This window comes from Actinia tenebrosa, unplaced genomic scaffold, assembly GCF_029948245.1.
Source record: "Actinia tenebrosa isolate PJP-AT-01 unplaced genomic scaffold, QUT_ActTen_1.0 utg1515__unscaffolded, whole genome shotgun sequence".
NCBI lineage: Eukaryota > Metazoa > Cnidaria > Anthozoa > Actiniaria > Actiniidae > Actinia > Actinia tenebrosa.
The window spans coordinates 284,536-298,593 of NW_028292591.1; the positions used below are offsets into that span (position 1 = coordinate 284,536).

Consider the following 14,058-nt stretch of genomic DNA (forward strand, 5'->3'; position numbering starts at 1 on the left):
TCTCTCAGTTTGGCTAGTCTTCCAGTGGGCTTCCGGTCATTTTGATTTTCTGGGAATTGACAAATGGCTTTTGGTCACCCTGTGAGTTCTACAAATCGACATGGCGGTTTCAGTTGATGCCCAAAACATTTTACTTCTCACTGACTCTTATAAGGTACAAGAAATCGTGTTGTAAATTGTCATTCAAATTAAGTCTTTTATTAATTTATTTACAATCTTTCAAGACTATTTTACCAAGTTGAGTTCGAAGAACTATTTTATGAAACATGTAACAGCAAATATAAGAAATGACTGAAGCAGATCGAACTGGCAATTCTTGGAAACTTTTGAGGCTTTTCTTTGCCCGGGCCTGCTAAAAAATCTCTGCAACTCTTATTAGTTTAGGGTATATTGTAAAATGTAAATATTTTGTGCTCTCTAAGTAGCAATGACAACGGTTTATATTGCAAAAGGATTACGACAGTCCTCGATTATTAATTATTGATTTTAGAGTGCACGCACTAAACCCCGCCCGTGAATAATATTTAGTACTAATTAGTTGTAATACGTACAGAATCTTTTGTTTCCTAGTCTATTGTTTGATTATCACTATTTAGTACTAAAAATTAGTATTTGTTTCACAGGTTTAGTGCGAGCACTGGCTACTGTAACGTCCAGAAACCCTAATCCAAACCCTAACCCTAACCCCCCAAAAACTAACCTTAAACTTTATTATTTAATAGATAATTACTGAAGCACGCAGCATTCGTAGGTATAATGCAGGCAGCTGAGGGCGTAGCCTGCATTATACCTACGAATGCTGCTTGCCGAAGTGATTATCTAGTATAATTATTGTTCTTATCAAAATCCAATTGTTTTCTTTCTAGCTTGTTTATCATAGAAACAAAGCCAATAATGAATGAACTAAACACGTCTGATTTTCCTCTATGCATTCGTGGGGATAATGCACACTGAAAACAATGGATTTTGATAAGATCAGTAATTATATATGGAATAGTCTTACATGAAGTAGTAAGGTCGGTCAGTCGGTCGGTCGGTCAGTCGGTCGGTCGGTCGGTCGGTCGGTCGGTCGGTCGGTCGGTCGGTCGGTCGGTCGGTCGGTCGGTCGGTCGGTATACACATGTAAATAAACAGTAGATTGGAATCAATTTTCCGAGCCTTCCTAGGCGAATTACCATCCTTAATTTCGCGAGTTACGATTTGATTTCCTATGTGGTGCATCAAATTTTTTTTAAATCAGAAAAAAGAGTTAATTTGCATACACTCAATAAAATTACTCAATTTTGATTGGTCCAGAGGAGTACAAATAATCGTTAATCCTTAGTAGTACCTATTTAGTTGCATTGAAACTAACATAATTATTGTACACATGCTTTTATCTACAAAACTATTAGTATAAAACTAATTTACAACTAGTCTTTTATGTATTTTATTGTCCTTCAAAAAGTCAATAATAATTAATGAGCCTTTGAACCAATTGGAGCGACCATACACATCACGTAAACAAGGAAGTGGCATATGGACCTTCATACCCAAGAAAGTCTTCTTAATAAATATTCTTTACATAAAAGTCCGTGTTTGCAACATGTATGGTCACTTTATACAACCAAAGGTTTGTGTATTATTCCTGAAGTTTTTGAAGCTGTTCAATAAACCTGCAAATTCACCATTTTCCATACATTGGTTCACTGGTCAAACACAAAGTGCTCAAGCGAGGCGCCAAGGTACTTTCAAAGGATTATTCAAATTTGAACCTTGCAACCTCAACTGAATGCTTTGTGTTTGACCTTTGAACCGATGTTTGGAAAATGGTGAATTGTGTTTTATCTGAGGCCTAAAACAACTTGGCCATACCTTGTGTTTTAAAACCTGCACCACTTATTAGATTTTTTAAATAAAAATTTAGCAAAGAGACAGCTAAATTCCATTGCTTCAAATAATTACTTTGCTGAAATTATGTACTACTGAAAAATTGCGCAGCATGCTGATGACAATTTATAATCTAGAGAATTTATTAATTTTTTCGTACTTTTCAACTTTTACAAATTAGATTAAGAATAACACTTTCCCCACTAAACTCAGAATTGCTGTGGGTGCGCACAAAGATTGGAGCGGAATAAGCAGGGAGAAGGGAGAGGAAAAGTATAATAACTTTAATAATTGAAAATTTGTAACGAGCATATTCCATATGCATATATACTCACATGCACGCATGCACTAGTACCCATACTCAGCTGCTTACTTGGATCCAATCTCCACGCAAGTCCACAGGAATCCTAAAACACTCGTCTTTACGGAGTCTGGAGTGAAAAGTGGGACTGATCATGCTATATATTTAAAATAAAATTTGCTACCTTTAACTAACGTTTTGCTAACTAATCATATTCCAATAAAGTCAGTAATATAATTATGTAGTTATAAATTGATAACTAGTCGTATTCCAATTGGCCTAATAATAGTAGAGATGAAGTTGACAGGTGCCATATTACATTTTTTATGGGCCTGTTCTCTGAAGGGGACTGCAGAACCATTCCCCATTCAATGATGATGAGTAGATGAAGTTATCAGTGGATGCATGGTATCAGAAGATGAAAAACCCTTTTTAACCACAATACACATACTGCACTGCAAACGTAACAATGATTTGCTTTGCATTAAATTTGAGCTGCCCAGGCAAAATGGCGGATTTGTAGGTGCATTGTGGTTGACTTAAGGATTCTTTAATTAAGAGTCTAGGAGTCAGAAAACGTGTTGTATAATGTATTTGCATTTGTTAATCATGATGCACAGATATGACACAAAGCTCTGCATGGTTGTTATAGCCTTATAATAACAATGTTTGTACTTGTAGTCTTTAGTTATAGATGTTAAAATTGAATAACCTATCTAGTCATTAGATATTGACACAGAGTTAGAAACACAGGGACTTTCTAACTTCATGCAACCACCCTTTACATGAAAGAAGAGCAATTTTACCTCCAGATATATGGTTCACTGATGTGCATGAACCCTATTGTTTATTTGCACATTTATTTTTCTACTCTTAGTATAATAAAGTACATTCATCTTGCAGAATTTAAAAAAATTGACTTAGAGCCCATGAATGTCCTTGAATAATAATTACATTCAAATCATGTCATTGATTATCATGCAGGTGTCTCATCACCAACAATATCCAGAGGGAACATCTACTCTCTTCTCATATTTTGAAAGCAGAGGTGGGAAATTTTCAAGTGTATGCTTTTTTGGGCTCCAGTACATTCTAAAGGTAAATGCAACTCTGTTATTAATTATTATTATCACAGCTCATTTCATGTTTCTGTGATCCAACTTGTCTTCTGTGAACCAAATTTATAATGGTCGAGTGTATTTCTAGTTTAATTCTGATCACTAGAGACAAATATTCCTGCGAATTGAGAGCCACTTTCCCATCGTGGAAATATCTATCATTCACAATCTGAATGCACTTAATTCGGGTAATTTTGATTGACCACAGCCAAAATGCTAAACTTCTGGAGTGGATTGGGTCAAAGAAATATAAAAAGAGCTGTAAGGCCCAGAGTATAAAGGGACCAGCCATTATTTAATGGTGGGGGGATTAATTGCCACTAAAAACATGTGGCAAGAAATTTGAATGCAAAAAATTGTACCCTGCGCCTATCAATCTGCAGGCGATGTAGCTTAATATGAATGAGATGATTTGTTTGGATTGTTACCTGTGGGGGACAGTGTGCGCTGAGCTGCTGAAAGCTAGCCCAAAACATTTGGAAAATATTTTTTAACAAATATCCATTAATGCTATTTTGGCATAATTCTGAAAGCCAACCTATAATGGGCAAGTACATGTGTGTAAGATTAGAGGCCCAAGGTTTATTAAATCGTTTGATTTTAGGCCATTCGTTAAGTCTAATCGATAACCCAGTCTTAGTGCAGCTTGACTCATGAGTAGATTCACTGCATTGTCCTTTAAGATTAGGAATCGTAGGTTTTGAGAGGTCTGTTTATTCTATTCCAAGAACAATTTTGGTATCAACTCACGTAACAGCTCTGATCCATCTTGGCACCGATGGTGAGCTAAAGGTCTAATTTCAAGTATTGAATAAAATTGCTGAAAAGGGTACAATATCAAGCAAAAAATTTAATAAACAATCAAATTATTTTGACTTTAAAGATTTGAAATACAACCACTAATTTTAAGTACTAAAATTCAAATTACTGAGAATTATATTCATGACAATCAAAAGAATACCAACTCTAAACTTCCTTAGCTGTGTTTGGATTGATGCAATGAACCCTTAATTAGAACTGTAGGTCTGAAAGCAGTGGATACAAAAGGTACAAAGGCTGATTTATTCTGCATTACACTGTTCTGAATTTACAAGCTTAGTTCACTGGAAACTGCAAATTTTATATGAGTGTTGATAAGAAGGTGCCCTGAATTTTTTTTTTGTGATAGTCAGGTTTCAAATTTGATGGAAAACCTGTCCCGGGTTTTGAATTCAGCATTATTGATACTAATAGGGGAGAGCGGGGCTGAGTTCAAAACCCGGGACAGGTTTTCCATCAAAATTCAAACCCTCCATCAAACATTAAAAATAGGACTTGGTTGTTTTTTAAATCAGTTTAAACACACGTCCTTGGATCTGAATTGAAATTCAAGACATCAGGCCTGCGGCACTTGTTCTTGAAATCCAATGCAAACCCTTGCCCTAGCGTTTTAACCTTTATTTAACAACTTCTGTAACCACTATTTGTAATTATTTGTATTATTTGTTATGTGTACTCATGATTTATGTTTGTTAATAAATAAAATAATATTAAAAAATAAAATAAAAAGCCATAACGAAAAGAAAAGAAAAGAAAGAAATCAGTCAAAAATAAAGTGTAAAATCCACTGAAAAAAAAGAACCAACTTCAAGCTCAAAAACTAATGGCCCCCAATGCGCCCTCCCCTAAATGGCACTCGAAAAATAATGGCGCTATCTCCCAAAATAGTGCCCCCCCCCCCCCCATTTAATAATGACCCTTGGCTAATTATCTCTATGTTAACATACCCATAATACTTTGCAGCATTTGAGGGTAACCAGAGGAAAAAGTGCCATTGTAATGAACACTTATCAGACAAGGTTGAAAATACCTGGTTTGATATATCTAAATGCAGTTTAAGTTTTCCAATTATAAAAGTTTTGTAAAATGTAACTATCACAAACAAGAAGAGGTGAGAGGTGAGTGTACTACCACGTGCACCCTTCCCTGTTCTAATATTACTTGGTCATTATTAATTGTGATTTCTACTAAAAACTGTTCATAGAAATGGCTTGTTGGGCAGGTGGTAACAAAGCAAAAGATTCAGGAAGCAAAAGAATTTTACAAGCTTCACTTTGGTACAGATCTGTTTAATGAAAAAGGTATTTTTTATCCAACCAAATTGTTTTTTTAAGTGCTCTTGCATTATGTATATATATATAGAGAGAGAGAGAGAGAGCTAAGTTTTAAGAAAGGATGACAATTTTTTTTGAACGTAAGCTTTTCTTTACTTATGGCAGATGAATTATATGTATTTCAATAATAGATCTCTATAAACATATTTTGATATATAAGTAATCATATTACCACATCCCTCTATTAAAGCCCCCCTCCCCCCCCATCCCTCTAATAAGCACCATCCCCTTCCAATAAGCCCTAATTCCATGAGCACTGAAAAAGGATAAGCCTTCAAATTCGGAGGACTTTGGAAATTGAAAATGAGACGCTGAGATGCCACATACTACGGAGTTTATATTAGTGTGCTCCCGTTATTTTCTAATACTCGTATCAAAAAATGATAATCACTCAGTCTCGAATAAAGCCTTATGGTAAGTCTGGCATTAATTCTGGTTTTAATTATTTCACTTTGAGCTATTAATAAACCCGATGAGTTACCTCCTTAAGTTCCTTAAGTTCCTTGAGTTACCTGTACTGATCTGACAGTAATAAACTTCCACCTCTTGATCCAGTTACCGCCTTTCTTGCTGCATGAAGAGATATTGCCTATGATCGCATACCATGTGTAGACTAAACTAGGTAAAATCATCTAACCTGAGTTTGCTGTAAAGCTTGCTCTTCATGTCACTAAGGTTTTTTTTGAGTTATTCCATCATTTTTTTGCTGCTGATGTTCTCCCCTCTATGGAAAAGTCATTTCTTTCTCCCATCCCTAAATCTAGCTCCATTCAGACTGAAAATGGCCTCCCGCCCATATCACTTTCGTTTCCTACGCAGGAGTATTAGAAGTGCAGTTTTTGTATGACCGTGAAAAGTTCACGCACGAACACAGTCATGACAGCAAGGGATATGCCAGACCAATCACATTGCACAAGAATTTACTCTCCATCCAATCAAATACCCAGAACCCGGCATAAACACGGTGCAGACACGGTGACACCAAGGTCAAGGCAATGCAAGACCAATCATAATTGCGTGTGAAAAAAATCAGCCAATTAAAATTCCAGAAAGCATCACTGTCACGGCACATCACGCTAACGGCACCGAGTTTTTCACATTCATACAAAAACTGCTCTAGTGTCGTCACGCAACACTCACTAGGAGACTAATGTCACTTATACTATTACGTGTCAACCTGAATGGTTGATTGAGGATATTGGAGATAATTAGCTTGACATGTGAGATAGTGAGTCAAATGTATAATAAGTTGATAGATAGATAATTTGTAACACCGCATGGTATGTAAAAATGAAACTGACGTTTCGGACGTTAGTCCTTCATCGGAGTAAACCGGAGTACCGAAACGTCAGTTTCATTTTTACATACCATACGGTGTTACAAATTATCTATCTATCAACTGTTTTACTGAAAACACTGACGTTTACACTAGTTTTCACTGGTTTTCCACCTTATTCAAATGTATAATAATGTCACGTATACTACATGTCAACCTGAATGGTTGATTGAGGATATTGGAGATAATTAGCTTGACATGTGAGATAGTGAGTCAAATGTATAACAATGTCACTTATACTACATGTCAACCTAAATAGTTGATTGAGGATATTTGTCTCAATGGTATTTCCCTTTATCTCATTGCCGGAATACAGCTAGTACTTGCAATAGACCTTTCCCAAGTCGAATGCACATATACCAGTCAGTCTCAGTTTGGATTTTTGTTTTTGTTTGAAAAACTACCTCCCCCTACCAGGTAATAAATGACTGGCTCCTTAATTGAATCCTTGACTAAATAACAAGTTATTATGAGTCTGATCCTTCTTCACTACATAGTCTTGACATTACTCCAAACCCCTCCCGACAGCTCCCGACATAAGACACAGCTGATTGGGCTCTGGCAGTCTTTATTATAATTCGATCATTACTAGAGAAATGTAATACTAAACATAGAAACTATGGTACATAAAAGATATAAATGAAAATACAGTATATAGACATATGACCAAAGAAAGGCTTGGCAGGATGGAGGGGACATACGGGTGAAGCTGAACGCATGCAAATTTGCCTTAACTGGGCATAACAGGCTACTAGGTATACGAGGTAATGAGATTTCTACCCTTTACTACATAGTCTTGACATTACTGTCAAGACTAATCATTACTATATGCAGTACTAGCTGCAAACTAGCTATTAGCTAATGCTTGAATGGCTGTGATATCTTGGCAGGCTGGACCTATATTCTTGAACATCACAATGGCTTTCTACCTCTCAGAATAAGAGCAGTTCCTGAAGGCAGTGATGTGCCTGTAAAAAACGGTAAGTTCAAGTCACATAAAAATCAATTCAGGGAATGGCCTCAAAATAAAATTTATTGCATTCTGATTTCTTGCATTTAAGTATTAATTCTGTGCAATAAGGGCTGGCTATATTCAAACTATTGAGCAGCACAAGCACTTTCAATCAATTAAGAATTGGTTTTCTTTCTTTTAGTTCTCTTCACAGTGCAAAACACTGATCCCAACTGCTTCTGGTTGACAAACTGGGTTGAGGTAAAGAGTAATTTTTTGTTTCCTGTTTGTTAATCATATTCAAGTAAGAAAGAACTCTGCTTTATAATTCTGTAAAAAACAATAACAAAATGACAGCACTAATATATATGGTCCAATGTCTGGTTCTATTAGAAAGTTACTGATCTCTTCACATTCCCTTCATTGACCAGATGCTTTCACTAACATATATGTATAGATGTTATGGTCAACGATCAGTTCTTTTATCCTAGTCCAGTCATTAATTAGTCGTTGCAATATAGACCCTTTGCCAAAATGGCAGCCGCAAATTCGAATGAGTTAAAATTAAACTGAGTGAAAAACCATTACCAGCACTGAAAGAGCACCTTTTTAGTAACCCTACAAACTTTAAAATTCATTATGTCAGGTGTTATATCGGCCAAGCAAACTTTATTAGAAAATTGACCAATTTACAGACGTTTTGGTATGTCTGGGGGTATAGGTACTCTATACGCTCATTATCCCTTAACTGGTAAAACTTTAGAAATATAATTAAACCTACATCATATCTGGTTTTCTAACAGAGTGTCTTAGTTCAGACTTGGTATCCAACCACAGTTGCTACAAATTCAAGAGAACAAAAAAAGATCATTGCACAGGTATTGATTTCAGTAATGCACTGAAACACTATTCTATTTTTAAGTATCAAATTACAAAACGTTTTGTCTGTCATGAGCCACAAGAGTATAGTAAAATGACGAAATCATGTTAACAGTAGTATAATAAAAAAGTACCTTGATTTGATATAGTTATAAAGAACATTAGTTCTACTGTCTTCCTGCTCTTAGGGACTGGTCATAAGTAAAGGTTGGGGGGGGGGAGTGTTAAAAAACAGGGGGTGGGCACGCAATTTTGAACTCCTAAAAAAGGAGGTGGGCTGTATACAAAACTGTACAAACAGATAATGCTTATCCATCGATTTGATGCCCAGTATGATGAAAATTGCATTTCCAATCTGAGGGGCATGCCCAGACCCCACCTAGAATAGGGATTTTAACTGAGAACATTGTGACATCAATGCCTGAATATTTTATTTGTACTGAACGCAATGTTTGTTACAGTTTGAATTGGAATAAAAAAGTATTGATTGAAAATGTTTAGCTATATTAAAAAGCGGTTGAAATTCTAAGATAAATAAAGCAGAACACTTTATCAAAAGAAAGCTATGATTCCGGTTTGTTGAAAATGTTATGGAATTGTCTGGAGTTTACCTCCAAAATACTATTTTCGAGAGCCTACAATTCATTTTCTTGGGTGGGCATGCCCTCACCCCCATAGTTGGACTGGATTTATTGTAGAACAATAAATGGGCTTTTGGCCCTATTGAGTGACAATGCCCATCTGTAATTTTATTTAGCTACATCCCTGATAGTCTGCGAGGGTCATTTGCAATTTGTGAATGAAGACTTGGGAGGGGGAGGGGGGGAGTCACCCAACCTGATTTTATACTGGGCTAGCTCCTACAAATCTAGTTCCCATTCAACCCCCTTTCCTTTATGACCAGTCCTTTATAACATACTGACCAGATAAAGTATTTTGTCTATTATTGGACAACAATCGAGTGAATCATTACTCAATTTTACCCACTCAAATTTTCATTTGTTTGGCTGTCTTTTTTGTTTTTCATGCATGTGTGCTTTAAATCCTCAGTAAAGTGTGTTTAATATGATTATAGTATCTTAGTGAGACTGCTGACTCCTTGGATGGACTTCCTTTCAAGCTCCATGATTTTGGCTTTAGAGGAAGCACTTCTGTTGAGGTTTGAATACAAAAAAATATTATGATTTATAAATTACAATAATTTGAAAGTACTTTCTCATTGCTTCCAATGTGAGTGCATGTTTGCATGGGAATCTGATGCCTCATTCATTTCACAGTCAGCGTCAATTGGTGGAGCTGCACATCTTGTAAACTTTTGTGGCACAGATACTGTGACAGGAATCGTCATGGCAAGGTAACATTAAGTGATTTACAGTTAATTAATATACTAATAATCACATTGATCATCTTAGTTTATAATGATAGTGATAAAAAATAATAGGTTGTTTTTCAAGATCATCGGAACTTTTCTTGTGGGATCCGTTTGTATTCCTCTTTAATTAATCACAGTGAAAGACCATGTCAGTGGGAGTGTTGTTTACCTTCAACGTTTAGGAGTAGTATGGGCTAACCACTAATTCTATGAGTAACAAAAAGCCAGGAGACTTCGAAAGACTCTGAGACTCGTGAAACCAGGAGAATTAACTATTCGCTATTGATAAATTGAGACTAATTTGATTACTAAAATGCAAATCTGCGTTTAAACTTGAGAAATGTTTGTGAGATCCTAAGCTATGTGAGCGCCTTATTATCATGCACAATGGTTCATGAGCGCTGATAGATTTTCTTTTATCTTTTTAGGAATTATTATGGATGTGAAATGGCAGGTTTCTCCATTCCTGCTGCAGAACACAGGTAGAACCAACATGATTAAATCATTCTCGGCGTCTTATGTTATTACACTGTGAGCATCCCACTTTTTCCTCCAGATTCTTGAGTCTGGAAAAGTGGGATTTCTCGCAGTCTATGCGTTATTTATTATTTAAAGTCATTTATGCAGCTCTATAGCATGTCATCACAATCAACACTCATTTTAAGGAATGGTCAATGCTTATCAGTTAGCGTGCTCAGATCGTGTTCTGGATGCACGCAAGCGTAGGTGCATGAGGCGGAGCCGATAATATAGTAAACCATTTTCACTGATATTCCTACCGCTCATTGTCTCTGCGTGATTAAGTTATGGAACCGATTTTGGCTTCGGCTTGTCCCAACTTATGAGCCTTACATATCCTAAGCAAATGGGCATAAAAAGAGGCATTCACATGACGACATAAAATGTAAATAACACTCCTTCCCAAAACACGAAATCTAAACATGCTAGGGGAGGCGCAAGATTTCCCTTGAGCAACCATATTCACGGATGGTAGGGGCGCGGTCCAGTTAGAGGGGTTGCTATTCCCATCGCACTACTCTCAGAGTAGTAATAGGGTATTGGCGATGGCGTAGATGTTTATTGCAACACTCTGAAAATCTCTAAAATGAAACGAAACAAAAGGATTTTTTGTAACTAATGAAAGAAAATGAAAGTGAAAAGTGGAAATATAAAAAGCAACCTATATATGCGAGGGGATTGAAACCCCCCCCCTAACTGAACCGGACCAGAAACCGGTGGTGACACACGTTGCAACATTGCACGCAACAGGACTGTTGTAGCGTGTGTACCCCTGAAACTTGTTGCATGCAACAAATCTGAAGTTGAATCGAGCTCTACTCTTGCAACATTGCGCGCAACAAATTTCATCATGTGAACAGGGCTGCAACATTGCGTGCAATATTTTGAAATTTTCAGCCAATCAGCTTGCACCAAATTTACAACTGCTGACCAAATATATCTTAGCATAGCAGGCTGACACAAGCGATGTTGCGTTATTTTGTTGCAATGTTTGTCACCCGGATTCAAATTTGTTGCTTGCAATGTTGCGTGCAATATGTTGCACCGTTTGTCATCACCTTAGGCCCCGTCCACACTATACCGGATAAATTTGAATCCGAATTTTTATTTATTCGGTTAGGCCTACCGTCCACACTAGTCCGGGCGAATCCGGAACAATGCTTCACCGAAAACGATTTGTTTCGAATACGGTCTCCAGAGTGGAACAATTTGAAAACGCCGACTAACCGTATTAGTGTGGACGGAGAACATTTCGTATCCAAATTTCTTCGGATACGATGACGTCATGATCGTCATGGGAACATGGCGGGAAGGCTAAAAATTCACCGCGGGCTCAATTTCAACTTCGATGCACATGCTCAGATGTGCAATGAAGCGTTTTTGCCGCCTCTGATCGGACTAGTGTGAACGCGAAGCATTTTATTCGTTTTCATGTGTGGACGGAAAACTTATTTTTCGGTTTCGGTGTGAAAGTTTGGGATTCAAATTTATCCCGCATAGTGTGGACGGGGCCTTAAGCAAACTAATGAAACTAATGAAGGAAGAGAAAGCAAAAATCTCACCTGACAGCCCACTTGCTTCTGACAGTCCGAAAGTAATTGGCTTCTGACAACCCTTGGCTTCTAACAGGCAACAGCCCCAGTAAATTGGCTTCTAACAGCCCTAAAAATTAGGCTCCCGTGACAGCCCGAAAGTTATTAAAGCTAGAATATTTTACGCTGGCCCTGAGTAAGAAAATTTCACCAACCCGAGAAAACACAACACAAAACAAATTGAACGAAAGGTAACAAGAATGGGCCGAATAAAAATACACTAGAATAGCTAAAAGCTAGAATGATAAAAATTAACTCGTTATTAGATTCTAAATAGGATATACAAACCGTTACTATAGCTCTTTTCATGAAATAATTTGTAAACGAAACAAGAAAGAACAAAGCAAGACACTAAAAACCTTCGGCGACACAACTTAACGGCTTGCGTGGATGAGTCAAAAGGCCAGGAATCTATCTTACTTGCAAGCCTCTAAAGTACCCAAATACAGTCAAATCTCGCCTTACGGACACCCCGCTATTACGGACACCTTGATATTACGGACAGGAAATAAATCCCCGGCGAAAAATACAAAGAAATGACTGAAAGTAACTCCCGCTATTACGGACTCTCGCTATTACGGAATTACGGACACTTCGTGTGGTCCCAATCGCACGTTTTCGTTGTGTAACTCTCGTTATAACGGACACATCCTGTAATTAAGTACTGCAGTACATTCATAATTTCAAGTGGTTTATTGAAAAATAACCAGATACAGTACAATTCTGTATTGAACGTTTTTGTTCAGCGTGGGCTGACTAAGATGGCTAGTGGGTTTTCAAGTTTAAGCAATAAAGTAGCAGAAAGTGCACTCAAAAAAAAAAAATCATGCCAAAGCACAATCGATAGCTTTTTCAAATCTTAGGAGAGTCAGAGTACAGTATACTACAGTACTATACCATGCAATTTTTAATTTTACGTTACTTTTTTATTCATAGTTTTCATACGATCTTATAAAATAAAGTTTGCTTAATATTAGAATAATTATCATAGTTTTGATTCTATATTGCTTGTTTTATTTGATAAACAATAATGATAGTTGTCATATAATCAAATTAAACAATTTCAAGATAAAAATGAGTGTTTTTTTTCCGCAACCCGCTATTACGGACTCTCGCTATTGCGGACACTAAATTACGGTCCAGAGGGTGTCTGTAATAGCGAGAGTTGACTGTAATCTGACGTGGCTGTCGACTGTGAGAATGTGTAGGAAATACACACCAGAGTACATGAAGATTGCATCACGCAAGGAGCGATTTCGCGGCTTTCCTACCAATGAAAATAGTAATATAGTCACAAAGGATTTTCAATTGGTTATCTGTTTCACCAATAAACAATAAAATTTGCTTAAAGATAAAAAACATGGTGTAGCTAATCTTGAATTTGATGCCATAACTGATCACAAATCACCAGGAAAAAATTACTAGTAATTTTCTCCTAAAATCACTTATTAAAATCAATTAAACTATATTATCTTATATTTTCATTGTAGCACAATTACTACCTGGGGAAAAGAGGGTGAAGTTGATGCTTACAGGAATATGCTGGAAAAGGTACTGGTCAGAATAGTGCACTTACACTTATTTACATGTTTTAATATGGTTTTTGTTTTTTGGTGTTTTTATATTTATTTTATCAAAGGGGGGCAAGCACGACAATCATCCACATTTTAATTCAGCTGAAACTTTACTGGAATAACCCTAAAAGGTCTTATAATCACTGGTTAAAGTTTTTTCCTGATAATTGGATGGGAAGTATTGTACTTTTATAGGACTCTGTGACTGTCATACCCTTCAACACTAAACCTCGTTCCATACATTTCTTTGTATTTTGTAATCAAAATATCTTCTATATCTTTTATACTCAGTATTGAAGAAAAGGTACCATGAAATGATTCTAACCATGTTATATACGTTAAGTCTCTCAGCGGACCTTTGGGTTTAATAGAAATAAAGTAAAACATGAAGTT

The 14,058-nt window shown here is 36.6% G+C and overlaps 1 protein-coding gene across 1 annotated transcript in view; it reads left to right on the forward strand.

Moving 5' to 3' along the window:
* Positions 1-14,058, forward strand: part of LOC116308254 (nicotinamide phosphoribosyltransferase) — a 25,207-nt gene continuing 11,149 nt past the window's right edge. Inside the window, exons 1-10 of the mRNA XM_089025369.1 lie at positions 1-154; positions 3,155-3,268; positions 5,312-5,408; positions 7,668-7,757; positions 7,932-7,990; positions 8,533-8,607; positions 9,684-9,767; positions 9,886-9,962; positions 10,409-10,462; positions 13,582-13,642. Coding sequence (XP_088881495.1) covers positions 101-154; positions 3,155-3,268; positions 5,312-5,408; positions 7,668-7,757; positions 7,932-7,990; positions 8,533-8,607; positions 9,684-9,767; positions 9,886-9,962; positions 10,409-10,462; positions 13,582-13,642 — 765 coding nt within the window. The 5' untranslated portion in view covers positions 1-100. The remainder of the gene's footprint in view (positions 155-3,154; positions 3,269-5,311; positions 5,409-7,667; positions 7,758-7,931; positions 7,991-8,532; positions 8,608-9,683; positions 9,768-9,885; positions 9,963-10,408; positions 10,463-13,581; positions 13,643-14,058) is intronic.